The 16,316-nt window shown below is 44.1% G+C and overlaps 1 protein-coding gene across 1 annotated transcript in view; it reads left to right on the forward strand.

Moving 5' to 3' along the window:
* Positions 1-16,316, forward strand: part of BIN3 (bridging integrator 3) — a 168,088-nt gene that overhangs the window by 31,768 nt on the left and 120,004 nt on the right. The window contains exons 3-5 of the mRNA XM_032952038.2: positions 761-801; positions 2,816-2,877; positions 4,757-4,893. Coding sequence (XP_032807929.1) covers positions 761-801; positions 2,816-2,877; positions 4,757-4,893 — 240 coding nt within the window. The remainder of the gene's footprint in view (positions 1-760; positions 802-2,815; positions 2,878-4,756; positions 4,894-16,316) is intronic.

Genomic DNA, 16,316 nt, shown 5'->3' on the forward strand with positions numbered 1-16,316 from the left:
TTTATACATTAAAAGCCCTTAGGCCTCATGAGTGATTTGCCTAGTAGCGAGATGTGATTCCCGTGTTTGCGTGACAGTGTTGTTACAATTCGTCAATTTGGCGACTTCAGGTGTACGGATGTATGGTGGTTAATAATTACGCCTAATGGTTAATAACTATATGCCAATGAGCAAGTTAGTATCGGGCCAACAATTTAATTTTCTAAGCGGTCGTTACTATATCTAGGTAATGAAAGGTGCACACCTCTTTGCTGTAAAGTGGGTGTAAATAGCCCCGTTCCATAATTCATGAGTATTAGGCCATTGTGTGCTCATTAAATAATCCAAATCCCAAAATTATTCTCATTGTAACTGTGACAGTGCATCTCATTATCTCTTTTCTAGTTGGCTACTTTGTTGATTTCATGGGGTACAAATCCTTTCTCTAGTCAACATTAAAGAGTCATTGGATAACTTTCCCACTTGGTCAGATATTGAAATGTCAATGCTGAAATACCATGGGAACATTTGAGGATATTATCCTGGAAGCTTGGATCTCTGGGTATTTCTTCGAGCACTTTAAAACAAATTATAATCTAGCGATGCATTTTATACGGTGCCGTTGATGCAACTTGGATCACACGATCATCGCTGTGGAATGACAGACAAGCTGGAAGGCTGCCAGGCAGTAAACCGGTGCCAACGATTTTCTCTGCAGTTCTCTAATTGTGATCGCGACAAGCACTTACATCTCTGATTTTTTTTGTCTTTTTATCATTAGGTGGAACGAGACTTTGAACGAGAATATGGAAAACTTCAACAGTGAGTAGAATAACGTTGCAGCGAGCCACATTCTTTCGCCGGGTTTAGTCACGGCACGGTTTTTGGGCCATTTATAATATTAATTGTTCTCAATAGCGGGTATTGCCGCGTGATTAATAGCACCATCTGCGAGGGTGATGTATGGCACGCTTGAGCAGGGTCCCCTTTTGAAGACGAGCTCCGAAAAGTGCAATCGAGCAGCTACCTTGGGTAAATAGTTTCGGATAAAATAAGGCGCACAAGCGCAGGAATTATGAAGCAAGGTTCAATGGCGCAACGTATTTTCAAAGGGGTAAATGGTTTTAGCCCAGTCAACCGTGTATATTAGTCACCAATGCAAAACACTGGAATGTCACTTGGGTTGCTGCTGAACAGTAGTGTTAGTGTGCTTGCCTGTTAGCTAGAGATGTGTGGATGTTAAGGTAGCACACATTGACTGGACTTTTACCCAAGAGATAGCCAGGGGATGTAATGCTCAAATCGGGGACAACAAATATAACATATTTTCTTTGTTTCCCACCACGTGTTGGTGAACACTTGTCTTTTTTTCAGTGAGGTTCCCCTGAAGTGATATTGTCCTTGTTTGTGTTGCGATGGTTTTTTCATACATCTGTAGTGGGCGCGAATTAGGTGCTCACAACTTCTTGGGATGCAGCAATATTTATTATTCACACAACGGCAACACTTAACGTAGGGTGGTGACCACCGACCTATCCTCGCTAACACACACTATCACTGACTCTCGGATACAACTAGCGTGGCCCAGCCAGGAGGAGGGCTACTGGATGGCCACGCTGACTTGAGGCTTGACTCTTCTTCTTCACGAGGCGTCTTCATGAGGCATCTTCATCCCGGACACGAGCAGCCCTGAACCCGGTGCGGAGGCCGCTTATATGCGCCTCGGTGTGTCCGGGCCACACCCCGGCCCCGCCCACCTTCGAGAACTCTCGAGAAGGCTCTTCTCCTGTCCACGTGGCCCCCAAGGTGCCCCCGGGGCCCCCGGCCCCCACCTTGATCCGGTCACGTGTCCAGCCGGGTTCACTCGGAGTGCCATGGCCTGACACAACCCCCGGGGCACCCACGGCCTCCAGATCGCCTGAACCGGCCGTGACGTCATTCCCACCCCCGGATGGGATGACGTCATGTGTGTGTAGACCCCGCATAGTGACATCACACGTGTGTGTGTGTCCACATGGTAGTGACGCTACAAGTCACTAGACATCTTTTTTTTTGGAGTAACGTCAAATATTGTCACAGTTGTCCCATTAGTCGTGTGGAGCGGAGCAACACGCGGCGTTCCAGTGCCAGGGAACGACAGCAGAGGATGAGACCAAAGAAGGCACCATGAGTCACTTTCGTAGGAATATAAACATTAGAAGACTCACCTTTATGTACATTGACGAGTGATTTGGCCACACAGCAATGGTGCGTATTTTTCCATTGTAGCAGCAATCATTTGACTTAGCTGAATTAATTTGAAAACATCGTGATGGGTCTTGTATTTGTTCAACAATTATATACAATTAACTGGCTACACTTAAGAAGCTGGTATAATCACAGCTAATACCTGGTTAAGGGGCACAGGTTATGATGGTTGCCAACTCGGTGTTCTGACATGAGCATCATCTCTCTTAGCTCCCCAGCCACCTCCTCTCTATATAGAACAATAAAAAACAAATTGGCAGTTGTCAATGGCTGTTAACATCCAGATAATCACGAAGATGAATTTATGATGGGGTAGGACCATGTCTGTAGGGTGGAGGGGGGGCACATTACACAGAGGTAGACACTGCAGTGGGCACCCAAAGGTCGGAAACCAAGGGAAAAAAAACTTACGTCCAGATGCTCGGATGCTGCAAGAGCAGACCTTGCAGGTCGAGCGTCAACTGTCCTACAGTCACAGGAATCTAGCAGAAGCGTGGGGAGTGTTGATGCAGTGGTGTGGCATCCATGGCATTGGCTCTGATGACCTTTTGATCTTGTGATGCTTATGCGTGCTCCTCCCTACCAACAGGCTGGACGAGCAAATTAAGAAGCTCTACAAAGACGTGAAAAAATGCGCGGAGGCAGACGGAGGTGAGACGGTGAAATGTGTATTAACGGAGTGTTGGGGATTTCCCTGTGTGACCCGAATCACCCTAATTGGTACACAGACAGACAGACATTTTCTGTTGACTTAAATTGGCGATGACGGCAAAACAAACTCTGCTCAAAATGCAGCTTAGATGCAATAATGGCATACTTGTGTGTAAGTGTTAATATATTCTATTATAAAAGCCATTGCAAGATACCAATTTCATTTGAGCCCTTAATGGGGTTGGAACATTTTTGTTGTCAGTGTTGTGGCAAAAAATATATATCTTTGTTCGTGATAAATCTTTTATTTTTTTAATTGAATGTAAAATGTTTATTCAATTTGCTTATTAAAGCACCGGTTTTTATAACGTGACAAAGGTTTATATTTCATGGGAAAACTGTTTATAATATACACTAGCTTGTTTGCCCGTCCTCGGACGGAAGCTGTAATATTTACGAAAAAATTGAGCAGAGTTATAATTGTATCTTGTGTAAATTTAATGGCAGTGAATCTTGCAGGAAAGTATGTAATCAAACACTTAACTGCATTTCCCTGTAGCACTGCATATAACTGACCTTCAATTTGTTCAAATTCACTGCTCTGATACTTTATTCTGTTCTGCTTTCGGTCGCTGGGGTTGAAATAAATCGGAATTCGACACAATATCTGGAAAATCACCGAGAAATGTCTGTCTATTTTACCATAATGTAGAAGCATAAATTAAACTTACCTTTTGTCTCAAGTGCTGAAGGAATAAATAAAGACACCAAATCCACTTTGTTGCTGCGTATAATTATTTATTAGATTCACTTTCAATAAAGAAACGTCAAACTTAAAGCGAATTTGCAAAACAAATTCTCTCCGCTCCACCTTCTTCTGCGTGAGTGTAAATATCCACCCGCTCATTAATATTAATAATGGGGGGGGGTGCGGCATGTGGTGTGACGTCACGCGCGGCGTTACACACAAATAGACATTCTTGGCTCATTACAGCAGTAATTTCTGGAATCCGTGAGAAACAATTTCGATACTGCCCAATCAGAGAGGTATGCTGTGAAGATTTTAATGCATCTTGACCAAGAAGACGCACCTAGTAAAATAATCGTGTTCAAGCATTTACACGTTGTCTACTTTCCACACACTCTGCAATATATTCATTTCAATGTGTCAATACGTCTCCCTGCTGAAGCCCAACAGTGGGGTTGGCACTCTTCTGTCGTTGGCACGAAGCCACTGGTGGAAATGTCACGTTCCCGTTGTGGGACCAGCCTCTTTCTCTCTCTCTCTCTGAGACGAGCGGTAGTTCTCCAGACGTAGTGCTCATTGTATTCGCCCAAAAAAATAATGAGCTCGGTAGATCTATGACCAGCACAATAGAGAGTCAGGTGTGTCTAACCGTGGCACCGCTGTGCCGGATCGAATTAAGCACGGAGCGTATACTGCAAGGTTCAACTCCCTTTTTTTTTCCTTGACTATTTTCTCTCTGCTGCTTCTTCTTTTTCCTGCCTTCAATCTCAAATGAGTTCCTCTTTAAATGCATTCATCTATACCGGACGCGGTGGTCCTTTGTATTGTGGTTCTGTTATGCAGTGTTCGCCTTGTTAAAAATCAAAGTAATATAAGCACATAGCGGATTATGCATTCAAAATGACAGCCTGCCATCGTATATATCGCAGTTTGGTTCTGGTTCGGCTTGGCAAACAGCCGTTGGAAAACCACCACGCTGGCTCTGCTCGGTTAGCACGGTCCATTGGCGTATGGTGTGAAAGAAGATCAGCAAGTTAAGCGTATATATGTACAATTAATGTTTGGACATTTGTCCTCTCTTTCCACCCCCCTAACATCCCGCTTCTCTCTTCTACCTCCGTGCCGTGACAGCCGTGTCAAAGTCCGCGCTCAAGATCACGGCCGACTTGCAGTCAAGCCAGTCGAGCCTCCAGGACGACGAGTTGGCGCGCGCCGTTGACGCTCTGGACCTGGCCTTCCACCGAGTCGACAACCACAACCAGGAGAAGGTCAGTACTGCCAGCTACCCCAGCGTACGCACGCACGCACGCACACAACACACGCGCTCTCTCCACGTGTGTTGCGTGGCCACGCGGCGGGCGCGTTCTCCGCTTGTTGCAGAAGTTCGAAGTTGTTCAAATCCAGCGGCCGTCCTGGTTATTATACCACAGGCGTAATAACGGTAATAATACCACCACCACCACCACCACGTGCGACGTCTGATTCATAGTGGACATTAAAGGACACCCAAATCATTCACAAGAGTAGGCTATCGCGTGCTGGCATCGGGGTCCACATTTGCTGAACTAAAAATGACACCCCAAATTACTCTTTTGGGAATGCTCACAGCAATTATTGCCCCCCTCCCCCATTGGGTAGACTATTTCTATGCTCCCCTTCTTCATCAGCCCACACTGTCAAACATGGTGAAGTATGGACAAATGACCTCCTTAACCTGTATGGATTCGGAAGGCTCTCATCCAGTAGTAGATTGAAAAATAGGGCTGTATATGTATAAATGGAACATTCCCATAGAGTAGGGGTGGGGAACGTCCGGCCCGCGGGCCGTATGAGGCCCGCGAAATCATTTGATCTGGCCCTGCCGAGGCAACCGCAGGCGGGACTCGAAATTCAATAAATCTCGGAGCAAACCTGGAAAAGCAGGTCAGTACTGCCAGCTACCCCAGCGTACGCACGCACGCACACACAACACACGCGCTCTCTCCACGTGTGTTGCGTGGCCACGCGGCGGGCGCGTTCTCCGCTTGTTGCAGAAGTTCGAAGTTTTTCAAATCCAGCGGCCGTCCTGGTTATTATACCACAGGCGTAATAACGGTAATAATACCACCACCACCACCACCACGTGCGACGTCTGATTGATAGTGGACATTAAAGGACACCGAAGTCATTCACAAGAGTAGGCTATCGCGTGCTGGCATCGGGGTCCACATTTGCTGAACTTAAAATGACACCCCAAATTACTCTTTTGGGAATGCTCACAGCAATTATTGCCCCCCTCCCCCATTGGGTAGACTATTTCTATGCTCCCCTTCTTCATCAGCCCACACTGTCAAACATGGTGAAGTATGGACAAATGACCTCCTTAACCTGTATGGATTCGGAAGGCTCTCATCCAGTAGTAGATTGAAAAAAAGGGCTGTATATGTATAAATGGAACATTCCCATAGAGTAGGGGTGGGGAACGTCCGGCCCGCGGGCCGTATGAGGCCCGCGAAATCATTTGATCTGGCCCTGCCGAGGCAACCGCAGGCGGGACTCGAAATTCAATAAATCTCGGAGCAAACCTGGAAAAGCAGTTGCGAGTAGCAACATCATCAATAGCAGCTAACATCATCACACGCCTCACCAAAGAGAAGCAGTTCCAGCCATCACATTAGCGGTGAGTTAATTAAATGTTTGACCAAATATAACAGGCTAATTTTTAAGTTGATAATTTAGTATGGCCCGCGAATGATGTTATAAATATCCAAATGGCCCTTGGCAAAAAAAAGGTTCCCCACCCCTGCCATAGAGCATAAATAGAGGGCTCGCTGTACGTACATCACGAACATGTGGCGAGTGTTCGCCTAGTGGTTCCCTCGCTTTGTGTTAAGACCACCGGTGATGTGGGTTGATTCCAAGTTATGCACACCACTGGCAAAAAAAAAGCATTCCGTAATTGACTTTGACTTCATTTTGGTTGACTCGGCCTAAAATAAGTACCTGTGGACAACATCAGCACTGGCCGTGCCACCTGCTGCTGTTCCATGGTCAACTTGAGCGATAGTGATCAATTACAGTGACTGCTGCTACAGGAGCGCAGCAGGGGGTTTTATGTAGTGTGTAATATATCGGTACGTTTAAGGCCAATAATTCCATCTCATGTCTCCAATATTTGTGGCGTTAACCGCCTTGCCACTGCCTTCCATCCGCACAAACGTGTAGAGGTGGTGTGTGTATAGAAAAGTACTTGGTTATGAACGCCCCCCCGTCGTCTCAGTATTATAAATGGTGCCCGTACGCAAGTCCTTTGATCGTACGGCATCGCCACACCCCCCACCGCACCACACCGTGTACATGTTGTTAAGACTCACCGAGTCAGATCATGCGGCAACTAATTTGATTTTGGCTGTACCAAGACGCAAAGTGCATAGTTGCATTGCACAGTTAAACTTTGTTCTACAGGGTATTGTTTGGTGCAATAGTATCTCACTTGCTAAAGTGCTGCATCCAATGGAAATGTATCAAAGCAAGCCATGTGTTTTTCGATTGTACCCATTTCACTGCACAGTTAACAAAAAAACACATTCGTCAATAATACTGCCTTAAAATACATATAATCGACGTTTGGGGCAATGGCCCTTCTACAGTTGGGTGATAGTCTGCTTTCACAAAGACGAACCAGGGTTTCTGGAAATGTACGTAACATGACTTGATCATGAAAATCCGCCCCCGGTGAGTTTTTCAAACCAGGCAGTGAGTTTATTACGTTCTCAATTGTAAGGCTATATGAGGCTTACATGCGTTAAAATGATGTAACACAGCAGGTAGTGCATTCAAATTAATATGCTGATTTAAAATGATATTGATGCAAAACACAGCGGTTCAGCAGAAGTGATTACCATCTTTTAATGGGGTAAATTAGATGCAGTTGCTTTTTTTGCCGAATGCAAGAGCTAATGTTTCAGTAGCATTGTGTGAGCGCACACCTCCTCTGCGTTGGTGAAAATTTTAAATATAGTGTTGTGAAATTACACTAATATTACCGTAAAACCCAATGTAACAAACCACTCGCACACGCACAGATACTTTGCTTCGTAAGTGTCTCGAAGTAGTTTTCGTTAGGGAAAGAACGGTCGTCTTTCAAAATGACACCCAAGTCCAGCAGGGAACTTTAGGTTGTGTTCACAAAATGCTTTTTCATTGCTGCAACTCCCGCCGCTAAAATACGAACCGTTAACACCGTCAGGTAGGAAATGATGATTGTGCAGAGCTACAATATTCCATTAATTCCGGTGAACGTGAGGCGGTTAAGGAATAAGCAAGTGTGCTCGAGTCTTTTTTTCCTATCTGCAGTGGCTCGGTAGGAATGTTTGTGCTGTACTTGCTGGAAAAACCTACCAGGTGTGCTTCGATCGGGGTTTAACTATAGCCTGTGGTCTGTGTTGAGGGGTGGGTGGCTGTAAACCACATTTCCGTGCGTTTGTTGTTAATGGCAATTGATAAATCCCGTGCACGATATCATGCTTTGTGGCCAGTGAAATTTGTTGGGGTGACCACCTTGTAACATGGGGTCTCGTAGCTTACATCGGCGAGATGACGAGACGGCTTCATCTGCACATGCGTTTGCAAAATGCTTGGGTCTATGTAAACCTCCGTCCATACAGAAATGAGGGAGGATTGGCAAATTTAATTTCACTACGTATTTAACTATGTATCGATGTGGCATTGCTCAAACTGGTTATCACAAAGATTTGTGATGGTGGTTTCGTTTAATCTTCCTCTTCCTCAGCTCGTTGTTCCAGCTCCATCAGCTCATTTGACAGGTCCTCACCATGGGACTCCAGCAACTCCACCACATTGTCTGACTCCTCCACATTTTCTTAGGCCAATCCCACAACATCATGTTGAATTTCTGGCACTGTCTCCTCGAATGGCCTCGGAGTTGGTGACACATTCGGGCCAGATCTTACGACCCACACCGTTCACGTTTGACGAGTTTATTTCCTGCCACGACTCCTCAACGATGCCAGTGGCTGACGTGATATTAGAGCCACGTCAAAAGCCCTTTGCTGACTTTTCCCCCGATCAGCTTGGATTAGGTGTGGTGTGGATAATAAGGGAATGCAATTTCCTTTTAAGTTTAATGTTTTGCCTTACTTTTTTTATATAAGATTAAAAGTTGGCGATAACTCTTTGATCCATAGGCTGCAGCAATGAAGTTGTGTTGGGTGGCAGGAGAAAATACCTGAACACGTAGATTTTGTCATTTTCTTCACATCTAGGTAGAAATGCGAATTAAACTATTCTTGAAAAACTACCCATTGTCACCAAAGCTTTTTTATTCGATCGCCAAATAACAACAGGGAGATGTTCTTTTGAAGAGCCTTTCGTAGCCCTCACTGTCTCAAAGTGGTAAATGAGCAAATATAAAGAAGTCTTCTCTGGAAACAAACGTTCTTGCTCGCATTCGCTTCCAGTACAGCACATTCTAGAAATTTTCCCTCATTAACTTGAATAGTTCTCTCTTGAGGTCTGGGGTAGACCAAGCATTTTGGAAATTTCGACTGCCTTTTCACCTGCAGTGAGGGAAACATGAATTTGATCCCCTGCTGATTTTGTACGTTTGCCCACTGACAAAGAAATGATCAGTCTATAATTTTAATGGTAGGTTTATTTGAACAGTGAGAGACAGAATAACAACAAAAAAATCCAGAAAAACGCATGTCAAAAATGTTATAAATTGATTTGCATTTTAATGAGGGAAATAAGTATTTGACCCCTCTGCAAAACATGACTTAGTACTTGGTGGCAAGACCCTTGTTGGCAATCACAGAGGTCAGACGTTTCTTGTCGTTGGCCACCAGGTTTGCACACATCTCAGGAGGGATTTTGTCCCGCTCCTCTTTGCAGATCTTCTCCAAGTCATTAAGGTTTCGAGGCTGACGTTTGGCAACTCGAACCTTCAGCTCCCTCCACAGATTTTCTATGGGATTAAGGTCTGGAGACTGGCTAGGCCACTCCAGGACCTTAATGTGCTTCTTCTTGAGCCACTCCTTTGTTGCCTTGGCCATGTGTTTTGGGTCATTGTCATGCTGGAATACCCATCCACGACCCATTTTCAATGCCCTGGCTGAGGGAAGGAGGTTCTCACCCAAGAGTTGACGGTACATGGCCCCGTCCATCGTCCCTTTAATGCGGTGAAGTTGTCCGGTCCCCTTAGCAGAAAAAACACCCTCAAAGCATAATGTTTCCACCTCCATGTTTGACGGTGGGGATGGTGTTCTTGGGGTCATAGGCAGCATTCCTCCTCCTCCAAACACGTCGAGTTGAGTTGATGCCAAAGAGCTCCATTTTGATCTCATCTAACCACAACACTTTCACCCAGTTGTCCTCTGAATCATTCAAATGTTCATTGGCAAACTTCAAACGGGCATGTATATGTGCTTTCTTGAGCAGGGGGACCTCGCGGGCGCTGCAGGATTTCAGTCCTTCACGGCGTAGTGTGTTACCAATTGTTTTCTTGGTGACTATGGTCCCAGCTGCCTTGAGATCATTGACAAGATCCTCCCGTGTAGTTCTGGGCTGATTCCTCACCGTTCTCATGATCATTGCAACTCCACGAGGTGAGATCTTGCATGGAGCCCCAGGCTGAGGGAGATTGACAGTTCTTTTGTATTTCTTCCATTTGCGAATAATCGCACCAACTGTTGTCACCTTCTCACCAAGCTGCTTGGCAATGGCCTTGTACCCCATTCCAGCCTTGTGTAGGTCTACAATCTTGTCCCTGACATCCTTGGAGAGCTCTTTGGTCTTGGCCATGGTGGAGGGTTGGAATCTGATTGATTGATTGCTTCTGTGGACAGGTGTTTTTTATACAGGTAACAAGCTGAGATTAGGAGCACACTCTTAAAGGGAGTGCTCCTAATCTCAGTTTGTTACCTGTATAAAAGACACCTGGGAGCAAGAAATCTTTCTGATTGAGAAGGGGTCAAATACTTATTTCCCTCATTAAAATGCACATCAATTTATAACATTTTTGACATGCCTTTTTCTGGATTGTTTTGTTATTCTGTCTCTCACTGTTCAAATCAACCTACCATTAAAATTATAGACTGATCATTTCTTTGTCAGTGGGCAAACGTACAAAATCAGCAGGGGATCAAATACTTTTTTTCCCTCACTGTACTTCAAAACTTTAAAAACTTCTGATTTAACCTCAAGATTGCCTTTTGTTGCCAGAGGCATGCGCTATCATCGTTTACTGTGTGTTTTGCACTCATCTTTCAAAGCCCTTTGCACCTTTTTTTCTCCAACTATCGCCTAATGCTATACAATACACATTCCTACCTCACACGTGTGCGACGAGCACACAACATGGTGGGCTGGCATACGCAGACTGAGCACTTGGCGGAGGATTTTTGTTGGTACACAAATATTTAGTAAAAAATAAATTAACGCATGCATTCCAAGTAAAACAATTTTTACACAATTTTAACAAAATATATAAGACTAAACGTTAAACTTCTAAGGAAATTATGTTCCTTAATTCATCGGCAACGTAAATGCGAAACAGATTCCTGTATGAAAAAAGCTCAGAGACAGAAATTGTAACTCTGATCAGAGAACAAATATAAATTACAGGTATCTTCTTGGCTGTGCAAAAAAATAAATAGAACGGTGAAATCAACTCACGTGTATCATGGCATTGGCAGGACCATGATGGATGACAATGACATGGAGAGGCCTTCATCCAACAGTGGATAGATAATGGCTGATAGTGATCACTTTACATTGATGTTAGTGGTTACCAATCACATGGATGATTTGGCAGGCAGAGTTCTTCAAAGTTATTATGACAGTGTTTTTGAATAAAAATATGGCTGATTGACATGCTAATCTCTAGCAATACAATGGCCGCCTCTTCAGCACTGTGGTCGTGATGTATATCAGGCTCTCCGATCTTACATTTACATGCAAATTCCACCTCTATCCCCGCCCACTTACCCTTGGGTTGCACGCATCCCAAACCTATATAACCTCTTGCTGCAGAAGCTCTCCCACGAGATTTCTCCTGCCTCAGCACTTCGCCTGCTGTATTTTTTCACCTGAAGACGATTGCTTGTGTTGCGATCGAAACGTCGCAATTTTTTATTGTTATTTTTTTTCTATCTACATGACTTTACCGAAAGACCCAAAGAGTTTAAATATGGCCATTTGGTTCTATAGGTGGGCAAATATACTTCAAATTATAGAGCTTTTAGGGTACATTATATATTTTTATATTTTCTCCTTGCACCACTATCCATTAAACGTTAGGAATACCAGCGGCATGACTTAGTGGCGGAAGTTTAGCTGAATGCATGCAAATAACATGCTAAAGTGCACTGCAAATGCCCAAGGTTAACTAAAATGGCATTCTGGAATGTGTGTTTCGTTAATCGATACAACCCTTTTTAAATCGCTATGGGTGGCAGAGCTGCATAGCATTCCAGTGATATCATCGTACCTGTGTGGGGTTTGTCATTGCGTAACCAGGTCCACAAGAGCAAACTCCACATTTAGTCACTCGTGTAAATATGAAATAAATACAACAAGGCTCCCGGTGAATATTTCTACGTCTTAAAACTTGCAGTCGGATCTGCCTTAGCTGTAAGTCACAACTTGCAAATGGACTTGGGCAATGAGAAATTGACAGCATTATGCTCTCGGCAAAGAACTCACTCACTGAGCCACTGGAACATAGCTCATTGGATATGAATGTGCTCCCAATCATGTGATTATATGTAATTATGGGTTCATACCCTTACCAATGTCAACTCTACATAATCGTTGTTGTCATCAACATCACTGCAGTCGTCATCATTCAGGGATCGGCAAAATGTGTACGCACCTGTTGAGGCTATACCGCTCGGTACAAAATCAACAATAATTGTTCCTTGGAAAGACTGGGGCACCACCGATGGCTCGGTTGTCAACTCTCTTCCACGTTGGCATGTCCTTCACGGTCTTTGTCAGGCTTGTCAGTCTATATCACATTTGCCATCCTTCTGATCATGGCCTGTGCCCACCTTCTCTTCCACCGTGGCCTGTAAGATAATGTTGGATAAGTCTCCCCTTTTGTTGTCATGTGTCCAAGCCACTGGGGCTTTTCTTCGCTAGAGTCAACAGTGGTTCGTGTTCTCCCACCTTTCCTGCGGATCTCAGCTCGAGCGGATTAGTTTGTGCGATGAGCTGTGTATGATAATCTGTCTACCTTTTTAATTACCGAAACTTTGTGCAGATTTCATGACATACAACAACATCGCAATTGCCTATGCTAATGGTTGTCCGATCCTGTTTTTAACATACAATTCACAGTGACAAGCCACAATACGATAGAAATAATAGCTACATGGGCACATACATGTGTGTTTCACGATAAGTTTATTTGGATTTATTTAGTTTCTTAACTGGACATCTATCAATTTGATCATTGACTGGTAGCTTAGTGTAGTCTGTAGAAATTTCAACTTCGGGATAATTGGAAAATTTAACAAAACCTTAACATATGTGGTCATAATGAGATCACAACAGTTGTCACTCTGTGGGTAGCTTGGCCCCTTCCATCAGAATAACCAATTGCCATTTGCTTGGGTTCACTAGCAGAGATGAGGGCTACCTCATTGCTCATTTGAGCAGAGAGACATTTTACTTTATTTGTTAGTATGTAGAAATTATTTTGCATACGTAGTCAACCGTGCTAATTGTTGGTGCGGGGGAAGGACAACAAACTAAACACAAAAAAACACTTTCAAAGAAATGAGTTTTCAATATAGATGGTTTAAATGGGCATAGCTCCAGTAGCATTCTAATATCGGAAGGAAGAGCGTTCCAGATGGCCGCAGATCTCAATGTGCACGATGGAGTGACCGTCTTTGTTCGATGGCCACCCAAAAGCCGCTGCAAGGATGACCGGAGTTCGTGCGATGGCCTGAATGCCTTTGTGTAACACGTGTGCAGATCTGTATGCCTGATAAAGCACACGCGAGAATTATTGTACAAATGCTAATTTACAGCTGGCAGCACTTGCTAAAGCTCGGTCTCTTCTCTCTATCAATTTCTAACACCTGTAGCTAATTTTAGGCGTTTCACTAAAATAATGAATTATAACAATTTAATTTTTTAAAAACATACATATATATCGATGTGCCATAAATTGTGATTGAAGTCAACATGGATTAAATGTCACTTAGATAATTAAAGATGCCCCGTGAAGATAACCAAATAGTTTCATCTGGAATTAATGAGGTGTGCAGGGAGGCCTTTTTAGGTATTCACTCTGCTTGTTTTATTTCCATTAATATACATATACTTTTAAAGCATGGGAATGGATTTACGTTTGAGATGAGACACCTTTGTACATGTCAGAGTTACTGAATCGGTTCTGAGCTTTTCCTAGTCGAGCATGCTGTTGGCCTCACCACCCCTCTCGTGCCCCCTTGCTAGCCTTCTTTGGCCGCTCGCTAACAATTTGAGAGGGGGAGACAAGCGTGACTGGGAATGATGCTAGCCACACCTCTCCCTTGAATGCTTGTTGGCCTTAGCAAGTGCTCTCTGACAGTGCTTGCCCCTATGGTCTATTAGAGGCATTTTTGTAACACTTATGTATGGCATGACTTGGCATCAATAACTCTGTAAAGATTGCATTGGTGGCAATTTGATGTCCCAAACTACATACCTCTAAATAACACGATTGGTTATTTAGAGGTATGTAGTCATGTTAAATGTGCATTTGGCAGCTCACAATAGTATCATACAAAATTAGCCACACTATTTTGCATTTACATGTCACCAGCACCAGTAAATCGGTTACAGTGAGGGGAAAAAAGTATTGGATCCCCTGCTGATTTTGTACGTTTGCTCATTGACAAAGAAATGATCAGCCTATGATTTTAATGGTAGATTTATTTGAACAGTGAGAGACAGAATAACAAGAAAATCCAGAAAAACGCATGCCAAAAATGCTATAAATGTTATAAATTGATTTGCATTTTTATGAGGGAAATAAGTATTTGGCCCCCTCTCAATCAGAAAGATTTCTGGCTCCCAGGTGTCTTTTAAGAGTGTGCTCCTAATCTCAGCTTGTTACCTGTATAAAAGACACCTGTCCACAGAAGCAATCAATCAGATTCCAAACTCTCCACCATGGCCAAGACCAAAGAGCTCTCCAAGGATATCAGGGACAAGATTGTAGACCTACACAAGGCTGGAATGGGCTACAAGACCATTGCCAAGCAGCTTGATGAGAAGGTGACAACAGTTGGTGCGATTATTCGCAAATGGAAGAAACAAAAAAGAATTGTCAATCTCCCTCGGCCTGGAGCTCCATGCAAGATCCCACCTCGTGGAGTTGCAATGATCATGAGAACGGTGAGGAATCAGCCCAGAACTACACGGGAGGATCTTGTCAATGATTTCAAGGCAGCTGGGACCATAGTCACCAAGAAAACAATTGGTAACACACTACGCCGTGAAGGACTGGAATCCTGCAGCACCCGCAAGGTCCCCCTGCTCAAGAAAGCTCATATACATGCCCGTCTGAAGTTTGCCAATGAACATCTGAATGATTCAGAGGACAACTGGGTGAAAGTGTTGTGGTCAGATGAGACCAAAATGGAGCTCTTTGGCATCAATTCAACTCGACGTGTTTGGAGGAGGAGGAATGCTGCCTATGACCCCAAGAACACCATCCCCACCGTCAAACATGGAGGTGGAAACATTATGCTTTGGGGGTGTTTTTCTGCTAAGGGGACAGGACAACTTCACCGCATCAAAGGGACGATGGACGGGGCCATGTACCGTCAAATCTTGGGTGAGAACCTCCTTCCCTCAGCCAGGGCATTGAAAATGGGTCGTGGATGGGTATTCCAGCATGATAATGACCCAAAACACATGGCAAGGCAACAAAGGAGTGGCTCAAGAAGAAGCACATTAAGGTCCTGGAGTGGCCTAGCCAGTCTCCAGACCTTAATCCCATAGAAAATCTGTGGAGGGAGCTGAAGGTTCGAGTTGCCAAACGTCAGCCTCGAAACCTTAATGACTTGGAGAAGATCTGCAAAGAGGAGTGGGACAAAATCCCTCCTGAGATGTGTGCAAACCTGGTGGCCAACAACAAGAAACGTCTGACCTCTGTGATTGCCAACAAGGGTTTTGCCACCAAGTACTAAGTCATGTTTTGCAGAGTGGTCAAATACTTACTTCCATCATTAAAATGCAAATCAATTCATAACATTTTTGACGTGCGTTTTTCTGGATTTTTTTGTTGTTATTCTGTCTCTCACTGTTCAAATAAACCTACCATTAATATTATAGACTGATCATTTCTTTGTCAGTGGGCAAACGTACAAAATCAGCAGGGGATCAAATACTTTTTTCCCTCACTGTACGTATGCCCAGACCTGCTCTCAAGTGTCAGTGTTGGTAACCAAAGCACTGGTTCAGTGACTCAGCCCAAATAATGTATTAATGATGGGGTGACGCACACATGCATTTCTCTCCAACCACTGTTCAGTTTGAGAATGCAGGGGCGTTAGATCCGAGACAGGGGAAAGACATGGCACCCACCTGAGGTCAAACTGGGTGCCTTATGGAGGGCAGTACATGAAGTAGATTTCAGACCCATCTGTGCATAGTTTGAGTGTTCTCATTTTATATACATGGGCATTTTCGT

This window comes from Petromyzon marinus, chromosome 11 (assembly GCF_048934315.1).
Source record: "Petromyzon marinus isolate PM22_M1 ecotype Great Lakes invasive population chromosome 11, UKy_Petmar_22M1.pri1.0, whole genome shotgun sequence".
Lineage (NCBI taxonomy): Eukaryota > Metazoa > Chordata > Hyperoartia > Petromyzontiformes > Petromyzontidae > Petromyzon > Petromyzon marinus.